Raw genomic sequence first — 15,761 nt, forward strand, 5'->3', positions numbered from 1 at the left:
TTGAAAAGTTTTTCCCCCCCCTCAAAAGTAAAATTCTGATGTAGCCACCCACTAACTTCACCCTGGTTGCCACTACAGAATAAATAATATACTATTATATGTTACTTCAATTATACAGTCTTTCTTTGCCTATATAAAATTCATCAAAATAGAGCTGAGAACCTTTTTTGCGATTTATAGTGCAGTATACCGATTTTTTTCCATTGTTTTTAATTAGAAACATATGATGGTGTTGGAAAAAGAGTACTTACTCAGGATGATTTTTGTAGACAGAGCCATCCACTCCGATCGTGGTGCGCAGCTTCTCAGCTGCTTTATTGTCTCTGATCTGCCGGAGTACTGCCACAAGAGTGGCAGCACACAAATGTGCAGCCCGTGTTGAAACAATCTGACATACTCGCAGAGTGGCGATGCAGTCCTCCAAAGTTGGGTCCAGGCCAAGTGCCTGAAGCACACTTTGAGCACTCTTTAGACCTTCCTCTATGCTGCAGAAAAAAACATGAATATTGTGTTTGATATAGAGGGATTTAAATTACATTTATACATAAGAGTGTAAACAAATATGCCAATCTAACACGGAATCTGCAATGTTAATTAAGTCTACTACACCAACTGACATATAAAACAGGAAATTATGATAAAAAGAAGTCGGGGGTTTCCTCTTAGAAAATTAGATCCAATTTTCTCTCTATTCTTTCTTAGGCTACTTTAATTTCAAAGTTAAATCCAGCAACAAAGGTGCAGGATTAGTGTTTTGTGAGGTCAGGTTGAAAAAAAATCATTATTCAAATCCATCCATCCATCTTCTTTCGCTTATCCGAGGTCGGGTCTTTCCTCTCCCCAGCCACTTCGTCCATCTCTTCCCGTGGGATCCCGAGGCGTTCCCAGGCCAGCCGGGAGACATAGTCTTCCCAATGTGTCCTGGGACTTCCCCGTGGCCTCCTACCGGTCGGACGTGCCCGAAACACCTCCCTAGGGAGGCATCCTGACCAGATGCCCGAACCACCTCATCAGACTCCTCTCGATGTGGAGGAACAGCGGCTTTAGTTTGAGCTCCCCCCGGATGGCAGAGCTTCTCATCCTATCTCTAAGGAAAAGCCTCGCCAACCGGCGGAAGAAACTCATTTCGGCCGCTTGTACCCGTGATCTTGTCCTTTCGGTCATAACCCAAAGCTCGTGACCATAGGTGAGGATGGGAACGTAGATCGACCGGTAAATTGAGAGCTTTGCCTTCCGGCTCAGCTTTTTCTTCACCACAACGGATCGATACAGCGTACGCATTACTGAAGACGCCGCACCGATTCGCCTGTCGATCTCACAATCCACTCTTCCATCACTCATGAACAAGACTCCGAGGTACTTGAACTCCTCCACTTGGGGCAGGGTCTCCTCCCCAACCCGGAGATGGCATTCCACCCTTTTCGGTGGAAGAACCATGGACTCGGACTTGGAGGTGCTGATTCCCATCCCAGTCGCTTCACACTCGGCTGCGAACCGATTCAGTGAGAGCTGAAGATCCTGGCCAAATGAAGCCATCAGGACCACATCATCTGCAAAAAGCAGAGACCTAATCCTGCAGCCACCAAACCGCGCCTAGTAATTCTGTCCATAAAAGTTATGAACAGAATCGGTGACAAAGGGCAGCCTTGGCGGAATCCAACCCTCACTGGAAACGTGTCCGACTTATTACCGGCAATGCGGACCAAGCTCTGACACTGATCCTACAGGGAGCGGACCGCCACAATCAGACAGTCCGATACCCCATTCTTTCTGAGCACTCCCCACAGGACTTCCCGAGGGACACGGTCGAATGCCTTCTCCAAGTCCACAAAGCACATGTAGACTGGTTGGGCAAACTCCCATGCACCCTCAAGGACCCTGCCGAGAGTATAGAGCTGGTCCACAGTTCCACGACCAGGACGAAAACCACACTGTTCCTCCTGAATTCGAGGTTATTATTCAAATCTCCCTTTAGAAATTCTACCACGTGAAGCATTTAAAGCTTGAACTATGTTCATTGTGGAAAAGACCGGAAGAATACTTTGGGAGGAAACTCAATGCAGACTGAAGGGAGTCTGTGATTAACATACCTGTAAATGTAATTCATTCAGATAATTGTATTCTCAGCGCAATGGACTGCAACTGCAATGTTCAGGTTGTCTTGGAAAATATTTCGCCTGAGTCCAGGCAGGATTCATCAATTCATGCTAAAAGACTGATATGACAGCTTTAGTCTGACTAGTCAGTCTGGAGAGCCAGACCGGAGCTCTTCGATCTAACCAGTCCAGTTCTGATCAGTTCATTGCCCTGAGAATGTGAATGACACAAAGTAAAAATTCCCCCACAAAACAGGTTTTCTGAAATAATTCCTCATTTGTGTTGTTAATGACCTATTGAACAACATATCTAAAACAACTATGAGGAGTAGACAATACGGCTCCTTTCTAATAATTTCTGGAACTGTCAACTTCAGCTCACCTGTGAGTCTAATGGGGACAAGTGTTATACAAAATAGACAGATGGATAATTATCAATCCAGTGGTTGTAAAATACATGCAAACTTCCGGCCTAATACAAACCCCGTTTCCATATGAGGTGGGAAAATGTGTTAGATGTAAATATAAACGGAATACAATGATTTGCAAATCCTTTTCCAACCCTTATTCAATTGAATGCACTACAAAGAAAAGATATTTGATGTTCAAACTCATAAACTTTATATTTTTTTTGCAAATAATAATCAACTTAGAATTTCTTGGCTGCAACACGTGCCAAAGTAGTTGGGAATGGGCATGTTCATCACTGTGTTCCATGGCCTTTCCTTTTAACAACACTCAGTAAACGTTTGGGAACTGAGGAGACACATTTTTGAAGCTTCTCAGGTGGAATTCTTTCCCATTCTTGCTTGATGTACAGCTTAAGTTGTTCAACAGTCCGGGGGTCTCCGTTGTGCTATTTTAGGCTTCATAATGCGCCACACATTTTCAATGGGAGACAGGTCTGGACTACAGGCAGGCCAGTCTAGTACCCACACTCTTTTACTATGAAGCCACGTTGATGTAACACGTGGCTTGGCATTGTCTTGCTGAAATAAGCAGGGGCGTCCATGGTAACGTTGCTTGGATGGCAACATATGCTCCAAAACCTGTATGTACCTTTCAGCATTAATGGCGCCTTCACAGATGTGTAAGTTACCCATGTCTTGGGCACTAATACACCCCCATACCATCACACATGCTGGCTTTTCAACTTTGCGGCTATAACAATCCAGATGGTTCTTTTCCTCTTTGGTCCGGAGGACACGACGTCCACAGTTTCCAAAAACAATTTGAAATGTGGACTCGTCAGACCACAGAACACTTTTCCACTTTGTATCAGTCCATGTTAGATGAGCTCAGGCCCAGCGAAGCAGACGGCGTTTCTGGGTGTTGTTGATAAAAGGTTTTCGCCTTGTTTAGGAGAGTTTTAACTTGCACTTACAGATGTAGCGACCAACTTTAGTTACTGACAGTGGGTTTCTGAAGTGTTCCTGAGCCCATGTGGTGATATCCTTTACACTCTGATGTCGCTTGTTGATGCAGTACAGTCTGAGGGATCGAAAGTCACGGGCTTAGCTGCTTACGTGCAGTGATTTCTCCAGATTCTCTGAACCCTTTGATGATATTACGGACCGTAGATGGTGAAATCCCTAAATTCCTTGCAATAGCTGGTTGAGAAAGTTTTTTCTTAAACTGTTCAACAATTTGCTCACGCATTTGTTGACAAAGTGGTGACTCTCGCCCCATCCTTGTTTGTGAATGACTGAGCCTTTCATGGAATCTACTTTTATACCCAATCATGGCACCCACCTGTTCCCAATTAGCCTGCACACCTGTGGGATGTTCCAAATAAGTGTTTGATGAGCATTCCTCAACTTTATCAGTATTTATTGCCACCTTTCCCAACTTCTTTGTCAAGTGTTGCTGGCATCAAATTCTAAAGTTAATGATTAATTGCAAAAAAAAAAATGTTTATCAGTTTGAACATCAAATATGTTGTCGTCGTAGCATATTCAACTGAATATGGGTTGAAAATGATTTGCAAATCATTGTATTCCGTTTATATTTACATCTAACACAATTTCCCAACTCATATGGAAACGGGGTTTGTAGATTAAAAAAGGATGAAAGGATTATCAAAAATGTACAAGCTCAATGCAAACAGAAAAACAAACTAACTTGTCACTCTCTATGGAATAGATGCACTTGGTGGTGAACTTCCCAGTAGTATTGAGCTGAGGTGTAGCCTTGCCATTGAACAGAAGCTGGTCTTTGGCCATTTTCACGAGAATGAGACGGACCAGTTCTCCCATGTACATTCCACTGATCATCTTCTCAAAACTAGGAAACAACAACAGAAATAGAATTAAGGCATAGCCACATGGTTATTTTGCCGTTAGTGGCAATGCCAGTTAAATGGCCAAAAACATTCTGCCTTGTCTTTATTTCCAGAAGTAGTTATATACAAAACAACACAAATTAGTAGAAGAAGCACCACTACAGTTAGGGTCTATGTGGGGTAAAATGATGCACCTGGCAACTTAAATGAGACACGCTGTCTGCATATACTACTGTATAGTCTGTGGATTAGACATTTTTGAAAGCAATATTTAATAGTAATCAACGGCCTGATCTCAAGTCAACAAAGGTGATATTTTACTCGCTGAAATACAAATGTTGTCTTTTATAAATAGTAAATAAATACCATCTTTTTCTGAAGCTTCCTTCACCCGTTGGACTGCAGTGTAGCATTTAGCAGTACTTTTGTGCTTACCTCTATGTTTGATTTAAAACACTGTTTACCCTGCCTCGTTTGAGTTCCTTTTTTAGACAACCTTACGTCTGGGACTATAAAAGCATTTTTTCCATTCTGTGTATTCACAACATGGGCCTAAAATCACCCAAACACCTAAAATCTAAGTTTAAAAAAAAAAAAAAAAAAACATTGGGTAATGAAAACTTCTTGTAATGTAGAAAGCAAATATCAAATTTAACTCAAACTCAAGAACACATTTAGCAAACAACAAAGTTAAATGTATTTTACATACCTAATACTGTATGATAATTATTTATCTTCAAAGCCAGGTGAGATCTCATGCAGTTACAATTTACTAACTATGTACACAAAAAATAGTGTGTCCCATTCCTCACGTTTTTGTCCAGGTTAAGAAAGGTGAATATCGTCCTGAGAGCAAGCGTTCTCTGCAGTGGACATTTGTATTTTGTGTAACAGAGCTATCTTTAAAAAAAGAAAGAAAAAAAACTGTGACAAAAGGACACCAAAAACAAATGCCGTATTTTTCGGACTATAAGTCGCAGTTTTTTTTTCATAGTTTGGCCGGGGGTGCGACTTATACTCAGGAGAGATTTATGTGTGAAATTATTAACACATTAGCGTAAAATATCAAATAATATTATTTATCTCATTCACGTAAGAGACTAGACGTTAGAGATGCGCGGTTTGCGGACACAACCGCGGAGTCCGTGGATTATCCGCGGGTCGGGCGGTTGAAATTAAAAAAAATTAGATTTTAAATAGATTCAGGCGGGTGGCAGTTAAACCAATTCGGAAATATATATACATAGTTAAATGTTGTTACCCACATACGAAAAACGAGCAGCACTCTTTGAAACAGGCAATTATTTATCATCAGGCACCTGCAGCACGCCACAACAGAAGAACGCCGGCAGCAAACGTGGTACGCGACAAACTAAAAAAGGGAATACTAAAGACCAGGGGAAAAAAAGGCCAGAAAAGTTCAGCGTGGACTCATTTTTATGAGGTTGTAAATCAGGATGATAGTAATGCTGGCTACGTGATTTGCAAGAGCTGCGACGCTGTTTATGTCTACGACAGTCACAAAACCGGGACATCTAACATGGTGCATCACATTTGTGCAAAACCCCGAACGTCCACAAACACCCTGAGCATGAGCAGTTTCGTCCGTCGTGATCCCAGAAGAGTGCCACAGGATGTTAAAACAAGGCTTACAGATGCATGTGTGAACGCAGCTGCCTGCAGCAGTTTGAGTGGCGCGAGCGCGGCTCCCAGATGATAGCGCACTGGTGTGCGTCTGGGCCGTGACAGCGTGGCACGCATTGAATGTCTCTGCTGCATTGGATCAGTCTCCTTTCTTTAACAGGCAAAAGCTTTATAACCTCACTAATGCCTTGCATCGTCTATATTAGATATATAACAACGGGTGGGTGCGGGCGGGTGCGGTTTTGATAAAATGTTAGTTCGGGTGGATGGCGGATGGGTGACGACTTTTGTGATGCGGTTGCGGATGAAATAATTGCCTATCCGCGCATCTCTACTAGACGTATAAGATTTCATGGGATTTAGCGATTAGGAGTGACAGATTGTTTGGTAAACGTATAGCATGTTCTATATGTTATAGTTATTTGAATGACTCTTACCATAATATGTTACGTTAACATACCAGGCACGTTCTCAGTTGGTTATTTATGCGCAGAGGTGGGAGTAACGCGCTACATTTACTTCGTTACATCTACTTGAGTAACTTTTGGGATAAATTGTACTTCTAAGAGTAGTTTTATCGCAACATACTTTTACTTTTACTTGAGTATATTTATAGAGAAGAAACGCTACTTTTACTCCGTTCCATTTATCTACATTCAGCTCGCTACTGATTTTCGATCTGTTTATGCACGCTTTGTTTGTTTTGGTTTGTAAGACAGACTTTCAAAGTAGTATCTATCATGCCTGCGTTTCACCAATCAAATGCAGTCACTGGTGACGTTTGACTTCGTTTCACCAATCAAACAAAGCCAGGCGGTCACATGATTAACAAGCTTAAGCTTACATGAACTCAACGTCAAATTTGAGGAAGCGCATGGCGGTAAGTAAGGTTAGTAGATATTTTGGCTGTCACCGTAGGCTGATGCTAGCTTCCCTGCTATGAATCACTATCAAATGTACATCGTGTGGGGACATTTATTAACGCACTGCAGCCTCATAGACACAGACACACACACACACACACACACACACACACACACACACACACACACACACACACACACACACACACACACACACACACACACACACACACACACACACACACACACACACACACACACACACACACACACACACACACACACACACGCATACAAACACCAATCAGTGTGTTCTCAGCTATCACCTATCAGTTTATGGTTTGCGTAAAGGCTAACTTGTTATTTTCCTTTGTAATCTCTGCCTACTGAGCCTATAGTGCTGTTAAGTTATTATGGCTCAATTTGCCTTAATTTTTTTTATGTTAATGTATTATTATTTAATATATATTATTGTTTTAGTTGCGTAAGAGATATTCCTGGCTCTGATTTTGCTCATTGCTATTTTTATGTTTTTCTGCATTATTTGCTGCCGTCATCATTAAACAAACAGGTTACTCATCAGTTACTCAGTACTTGAGTAGTTTTTTCACAACATACTTTTTACTTTTACTCAAGTAAATATTGGGGTGACTACTCCTTACTCTTACTTGAGTAATAAATCCCTAAAGTAACAGTACTCTTACTTGAGTACAATTTCTGGCTACTCTACCCACCTCTGTTTATGCGTCATATAACGTACACTTATTCAGCCTGTTGTTCACTAATCTTTATTTATTTTAAATTGCCTTTCAAATGTCTATTCTTGGTGTTGGGTTTTATCAAATAAATTTCCCCAAAAAATGCGACTTATACTCCAGTGCGATTTATATGTTTTTTTCCTTCTTTATTATGCATTTTCGGCTGGTGCGACTTATACTCCGAAGCGACTTATACTCCGAAAAATACGGTACCCACTCCAGAGAGCACTGTTTTTTCAGGAGGTTATAAAATAATTTAAGTCTAAAGCCCGTGCAGGAATTTCAAATGCATATGCTTGCTTACACCCTTTTAGAGCTGAAACGATTCCTCGAGTAACTCGAGTAATTCGATTACAAAATATATTTGAAGAATTTTCGCTGCGTCGAGGCATCGTTAAGTTATTATTTATTTATTTTTTACGGCATTTTGCCTCGTTTAGTAGTCTAAGCTCACGTTTCGGCCTCTTGTCCACACGCAGACGCATACTTTTGTCTTTAAAAAGGCAGGCTTTTGCAAATGCTGGCCAAAGTGTAGACATCCAAAACTCTCCACCCAGCGCGTGCGTGTACACGGCACACACGGAGACTTGTGATGACGTCACGGTTGTGCGCTGTCATTTCCAAGCTCAACAACACTGCATTGCTGGCTTTAAAAACACTATACGATGACTTACTGTATTTGGGAACGTAAACATGCTGCTCTTTTCACTCAACATTAATAAATAAAACACATCAAAATGGGCTTCGCGACAATCCCGCCGTCTTACACTACAACAAAACCGCATAGAAATGAGAAATAACATGACGAGACCATCACAACATTTTGGTGGAGGTTATTAAAGGGGAACATTATCACTAGACCTATGTAAGCGTCAATATATACCTTGATGTTGCAGAAAAAAGACCATATATTTTTTTAACCGATTTCCGAACTCTAAATGGGTGAATTTTGGTGAATTAAACGCCTTTCTAATATTCGCTCTCGGAGCGATGACGTCACAACGTGGCGTCACATCGGGAAGCAATCCGCCATTTTCTCAAACACCGAGTCAAATCAGCTCTGTTATTTTCCGTTTTTTTCGACTGTTTTCCGTACCTTGGAGACATCATGCCTCGTCGGTGTGTTGTCGGAGGGTGTAACAACACGAACAGGGACGGATTCAAGTTGCACCAGTGGCCCAAAGATGCGAAAATGGCAAGAAATTGGACGTTTGTTCCGCACACTTTACCGACGAAAGCTATGCTACGACAGAGATGGCAAGAATGTGTGGATATCCTGCGACACTCAAAGCAGATGCATTTCCAACGATAAAGTCAAAGAAATCTGCCGCCAGACCCCCATTGAATCTGCCGGAGTGTGTGAGCTATTCAGGGACAAAGGACCTCGGTAGCACGGCAGGCAATGGCGGCAGTTTATTCCCGCAGACGAGCGAGCTAAACCCCCTATTGACCCTAGCTTCCCAGGCCTGCTGACATCAACTCCAAAACTGGACAGATCAGCTTTCAGGAAAAGAGCGCAGATGAGGGTATGTCTACAGAATATATTAATTGATGAAAATTGGGCTGTCTGCACTCTCAAAGTGCATGTTGTTGCCAAATGTATTTCATATGCTGTAAACCTAGTTCATAGTTGTTAGTTTCCTTTAATGCCAAACAAACACATACCAATCGTTGGTTAGAAGGCGATCGCCGAATTCGTCCTCGCTTTCTCCCGTGTCGCTGGCTGTCGTGTCGTTTTCGTCGGTTTCGCTTGCATACGGTTCAAACCGATATGGCTCAATAGCTTCAGTTTCTTCTTCAATTTCGTTTTCGCTACCTGCCTCCACACTACAACCATCCGTTTCAATACATGCGTAATCTGTTGAATCGCTTAAGCCGCTGAAATCCGAGTCTGAATCCGAGCTAATGTCGCTATACCTTGCCGTTCTATCCGCCATGTTTGTTTGTGTTGGCTTCACTATGTGACGTCACAGGAAAACGGACGGGTGTATATAGCGATGGTTAAAATCAGGCACTTTGAAGCTTTTTTTAGGGATATTGCGTGATGGGTAAAATTTTGAAAAAAAACTTCGAAAAATATAATAAGCCACTGGGAACTGATTTTTAATGGTTTTAACCCTTCTGAAATTGTGATAATGTTCCCCTTTAATCATAACTCTAGTTTTAATTGACCAATTTTCACCATGTAAGGACTCGTATGCAGTGTAGAGTCTGCACCTTGGACATATGTAGAAATGGAGCGACTGTATAGCTGTGTCATCATTCTGCGCCGACATAGACTGCGGATATGGGGTTATGGACTCCTGCGAGTTAATACCTACACGTGACGCTTAAATTCACAACTTACTTTTTAAATTCTTAATAATCGTTGTGTTGTATAAAAATGAAAAAACAAACAAAAAAAAACTCTTGTCTTTGTTGAAATACTGGATGTTACTCACAGCTGTTTGCCAGGGTTGAGAGAGCCAGCATCGATTTCTCTGTCAAAATCTGTGCGCAGGTCTTCCAAGGCACCGTCATCTCCAAAAGCACCCCACTCTGTATTGATACACATCTGCCCCTCATCCCCATCCAGCACGTCAATGTTCCTCATCTGCTCCATGTAACAGGCGTTTGTCCCCGTTCCTAAAAGAATACAATTTTAACAAAGTCGTTAAAATGTGAAAATATGGTTTCTTATCTGCACCCCATTTATACTTACACTAGTAATGATGGTATGTTTTGGTTTATTTGTTTCACACATGCTTTAAAGGGCTATTTTCAACTGAACTATCAACGGCTTTTCACACACACAAGTGAACGCCAAGCATACTTGGTCAACAGCCATACAGGTCACACTGAGGGTGGCCGTATAAACAACTTTAACACTGTTACAAATATGCGCCACACTGTGAACCCACACCAAACAAGAATGGCAAACACATTTCGGGAGAACATCCGCACCTTAAGCGGCGAAGTTGGTAGACTGGCCAGGCCAGCAATCGGAGGGTTGCATCCCCACCTTCTACCATCCTAGTCACGTCCGTTGTGTCCTTGAGCAAGACACTTCACCCTTGCTCCTGATGGCTGCTGGTTAGCGCCTTGCATGGCAGCTCCCGCCATCAGTGTGTGAATGTGTGTGTGAATGGGTGAATGTGGAAATACTGTCAAAGCGCTTTGAGTACCTTGAAGGTAGAAAAGCGCTATACAAGTATAACCCATTTATCATTTAACACAACATAAACACAACAGAACAAATACCCAGAACCCCTTCCAGCACTAACTCTTCCGGGACGCTACAATATACACCCCCCGCTACCCCCCACCACCTGCACCTCAACCCTGCCCCCCCAACCCCGCCCACCTCAACCTCCTCATGCTCTCTCAGGGAGAGCATGTCCCAAATTCCAAGCTGCTGTTTTGAGGCACGTTAAAAAAAATAATGCACTTTGTGACTTCAATAATAAATATGGCAGTGCCATGTTGGCATTTTTTTTCCATAACTTGAGTTGATTTATTTTGGAAAACCTTGTTATATTGTTTAATGCATCCAGCGGGGCATCACAACAAAATTAGGCATAATAATGTGTTATTTCCACGACTGTATACAGGTAAAAGGCAGTAAATTAGAATATTTTGAAAAACTTGATTTATTTCAGTAATTGCATTCAAAAGGTGTAACTTGTACATTATATTTATTCATTGCACACAGACTGATGCATTCAAATGTTTATTTCATTTAATTTTGATGATTTGAAGTGGCAACAAATGAAAATCCAAAATTCCGTGAGTCACAAAATTAGAATATTACTTAAGGCTAATACAAAAAAGGGATTTTTAGAAATGTTGGCCAACTGAAAAGTATGAAAATGAAAAATATGAGCATGTACAATACTCAATACTTGGTTGGAGCTCCTTTTGCCTCAATTACTGCGTTAATGCGGCGTGGCATGGAGTCGATGAGTTTCTGGCACTGCTCAGGTGTTATGAGAGCCCAGGTTGCTCTGATAGTGGCCTTCAACTCTTCTGCGTTTTTGGGTCTGGCATTCTGCATCTTCCTTTTCACAATACCCCACAGATTTTCTATGGGGCTAAGGTCAGGGGAGTTGGCGGGCCAATTTAGAACAGAAATACCATGGTCCGTAAACCAGGCACGGGTAGATTTTGCGCTGTGTGCAGGCGCCAAGTCCTGTTGGAACTTGAAATCTCCATCTCCATAGAGCAGGTCAGCAGCAGGAAGCATGAAGTGCTCTAAAACTTGCTGGTAGACGGCTGCGTTGACCCTGGATCTCAGGAAACAGAGTGGACCGACACCAGCTGGACTGCTGCTGAGTGGTCCAAAGTCATGTTTTCTGACGAAAGCAAATTTTGCATTTCCTTTGGAAATCGAGGTCCCAGAGTCTGGAGGAAGACAGGAGAGGCACAGGATCCACGTTGCCTGAAGTCTAGTGTAAAGTTTCCACCATCAGTGATGGTTTGGGGTGCCATGTCATCTGCTGGTGTCGGTCCACTCTGTTTCCTGAGATCCAGGGTCAACGCAGCCGTCTACCAGCAAGTTTTAGAGCACTTCATGCTTCCTGCTGCTGACCTGCTCTATGGAGATGGAGATTTCAAGTTCCAACAGGACTTGGCGCCTGCACACAGCGCAAAATCTACCCGTGCCTGGTTTACGGACCATGGTATTTCTGTTCTAAATTGGCCCGCCAACTCCCCTGACCTTAGCCCCATAGAAAATCTGTGGGGTATTGTGAAAAGGAAGATGCAGAATGCCAGACCCAAAAACGCAGAAGAGTTGAAGGCCACTATCAGAGCAACCTGGGCTCTCATAACACCTGAGCAGTGCCAGAAACTCATCGACTCCATGCCACGCCGCATTAACGCAGTAATTGAGGCAAAAGGAGCTCCAACCAAGTATTGAGTATTGTACATGCTCATATTTTTCATTTTCATACTTTTCAGTTGGCCAACATTTCTAAAAATCCCTTTTTTGTATTAGCCTTAAGTAATATTCTAATTTTGTGACACACGGAATTTTGGATTTTCATTTGTTGCCACTTCAAATCATCAAAATTAAATGAAATAAACATTTGAATGCATCAGTCTGTGTGCAATGAATAAATATAATGTACAAGTTACACCTTTTGAATGCAATTACTGAAATAAATCAAGTTTTTCAAAATATTTTAATTTACTGGCTTTTACCTGTATATCATACTTGCCAACCTTGAGAACTCCGATTTCGGGAGGTTGGGGGGGGGGGGCGTGGCTAAGAGGGGAGGAGTATATTTACAGCTATAAAGTGAATTCTAGCTATAAATATATATTTATTTTATTGTAAATATATATTTCTTTTATTGTATATATATATATATATAAGAAATACTTGAATTTCAGTGTTCATTTATTTACACATATACTTGTTGAGTTAAGGGTTGAATTGTCCATCCTTGTTCTATTCTCTGTCACTATTTTTCTAACCATGCTGAACACCCTCTCTGATGATGCATTGCTGTGTGGCACGCACAAAAGTGCTTTCATCAAATGCACTAGATGGCAGTATTGTCCTGTTTAAGAGTGTCACAACATTGCTGTTTACGGCAGACGAACTGCTTTACGGTAGACCAAAACGTGACTGCTGTTGTTGTGTGTTGTTACCGCGCTGGGAGGACGTTAATGAAACTGCCTAACAATAAACCCACATAAGGAACCAAGAACTCGTCTACAGTTATTACGTCATTGGGCAGGCACACCGTTTATATTGTGGGAAAGCGGACTCAGGTCCCCATGGACCTGAGTCCGCCTGAATTTCGGGAGATCACTTGTTCCGGGAGGTTTTCGGGAGAGGCGCTGAATTTCGGGAGTCTCCCGGAAAATCCGGGAGGGTTGGCAAGTATGGTATATATCGGTATCGGTTGATATCGGAATCGGTAATTAAGAGTTGGACAATATTGGAATATAGGATATCGGCAAAAAAGCCATTATCGGACATCTCTAATGACAATGTATTGCGAATATGCCCCTTTGTGTACATACGTCAATCGAGTCTCGCTACGTCATCAACCCTCGCTGTTTGCTTGCAGTGATGTAAGGCAAATGCGACAATTGTTTGTTTCAAGAAGCCATCATACGCTTGTTCAACTTTGCTTGTTCTCTGTTTTTTTTCCCGCCTGTCTTTATTAGGAAGAAGACAGTTTAGAAAACGAAGTTTTTGGAAAAATATGAAAGTGCTGGCACATCAGCTTGCGGTATGTAACATATGTTTAATTGTGTATTTGTTTTTAAAGTCAAGATTTAAGTGCAGTAGCAAAGGTTTGAAGTCTCACTAAACCACCGGTGTCATTATTATGAAAATCATTAATCACGCTTATTACTGACATATGCTTTTCTGGGTTTCTGGTCTGTCCTCTTTCTCCTCCCACTTGATAGTGTAGGGAGGTCTGCGAGCTCACTTCGCTCCGAGGGAGGTACTTTGCCCTTCTCCCTACCTGGCAGATGATTCAAGCGCCTCTTGATTGACGTGAATGCGCAAAACCAAGGTGGGTGGGTGGTTGGGGGACGACAAGGGCAAACAAAGGGTATCCGAATTGAGCCTTAATTCTACTCTTCACCATATCTAACAGGGCTGCAAAGATTAGTCGACATTATCGACAATGTCACCACTAAACATTTAAAGATTTGTTATTGTCGGCGCGTCGCTTATTTACATTTTATCTATGGTAAGTTACCACCACAGAGTTTTTATTTTATTTGACAATGCCATTAGACAGCCGTGAGTGACAGCCATGAACGCTAGGTAACTTATTATTTGGGACGGTTAACAACTTTCAGTCAATATAATTAAAACTCTAATTTTGAAAAATATAGACATTTTAAAAAAAGACATGTTCCTTGAAACCACTAATAGAAGTGACGGCTGGTGACCTTCACGTCAGGTGAGTCACTGTTAATACCGGTAACTTATTAAGATAAGAAGAAGGGGGGAAAAAAAGGTAATAGTGTAATTCACTTTAATAAAAATGTTATCAAATACTTTTTGGTCACTTTTTTTGGATGCAATTATAATAATAACAATGTCACACTGACATTAAAAACAGGCTGTAGATTCTACATTGTGCAAACTTGAAATTCACGTTGTAAAAAGGTCTGTGCAAACAATATTTTAACGCCATTGTGACAAGTGGACCAGCCAGCATACTTGCCAACCTTGAGACCTCCGAAAACGGGAGATTGGGGGCGGGGTTAAAAGGGAGAGGAGTATATTTATAGCTACAATTCACTGAAATTCAAGTATTTCTTTTATATATATATACAAACCCCGTTTCCATATGAGTTGGGAAATTGTGTTAGATGTAAATATAAACGGAATACAATGATTTGGAAATCCTTTTCAACCCATATTCAATTGAATGCCCTACAAAGACAACATATTTGATGTTCAAACTCATAAACTTTATTTTTTTTTGCAAATAATCATTAACTTAGAATTTCATGGCTGCAACACGTGCCAAAGTAGTAGGGAAAGGGCATGTTCACCACTGTGTTACATGGCCTTTCCTTTTAACAACACTCAGTAAACGTTTGGGAACTGAGGAGACACATTTTTTAAGCTTCTCAGGTGGAATTCTTTCCCATTCTTGCTTGATGTACAGCTTAAGTTGTTCAACAGTCCGGGGGTCTCTGTTGTGGTATTTTAGGCTTCATAATACGCCACACATTTTCAATGGGAGACAGGTCTGGACTACAGGCAGGCCAGTCTAGTACCCGCACTCTTTTACTATGAAGCCACGTTGATGCAACACGTGGCTTGGCATTGTCTTGCTGAAATAAGCAGGGGCGTCCATGAAAAAGACGGCACTTAGATGGCAACATATGTTGCTCCAAAACCTGTATGTACCTTTAAGCATTAATGGCGCCCATGTCTTGGGCACTAATACACCCCCATACCATCACAGATGCTGGCTTTTCAACTTTGCGCCTATAACAATCCGGATGGTACTTTTCCTCTTTGGTCCGGAGGACACGACGTCCACAGTTTCCAAAAACAATTTGAAATGTGGACTCGTCAGACCACAGAACACTTTTCCACTTTGTATTAGTCCATCTTAGATGAGCTCAGGCCCAGCGAAGCCGACGGCGTTTC

The 15,761-nt window shown here is 41.7% G+C and overlaps 1 protein-coding gene across 2 annotated transcripts in view; it reads right to left on the minus strand.

Annotated features, from left to right (window-relative positions):
- LOC133623026 (hexokinase-2-like) overlaps positions 1-15,761 on the minus strand; it is a 115,360-nt gene that overhangs the window by 50,280 nt on the left and 49,319 nt on the right. For both annotated transcript variants that reach the window (XM_061985938.2, XM_061985937.2), the window contains 3 exons: positions 10,084-10,267; positions 4,218-4,379; positions 252-485 (listed from right to left, as the gene is read on the minus strand). In XM_061985938.2, coding sequence (XP_061841922.1) covers positions 252-485; positions 4,218-4,379; positions 10,084-10,267 — 580 coding nt within the window. The remainder of the gene's footprint in view (positions 1-251; positions 486-4,217; positions 4,380-10,083; positions 10,268-15,761) is intronic.

The sequence above is a fragment of the Nerophis lumbriciformis genome, linkage group LG12, assembly GCF_033978685.3.
Source record: "Nerophis lumbriciformis linkage group LG12, RoL_Nlum_v2.1, whole genome shotgun sequence".
Lineage (NCBI taxonomy): Eukaryota > Metazoa > Chordata > Actinopteri > Syngnathiformes > Syngnathidae > Nerophis > Nerophis lumbriciformis.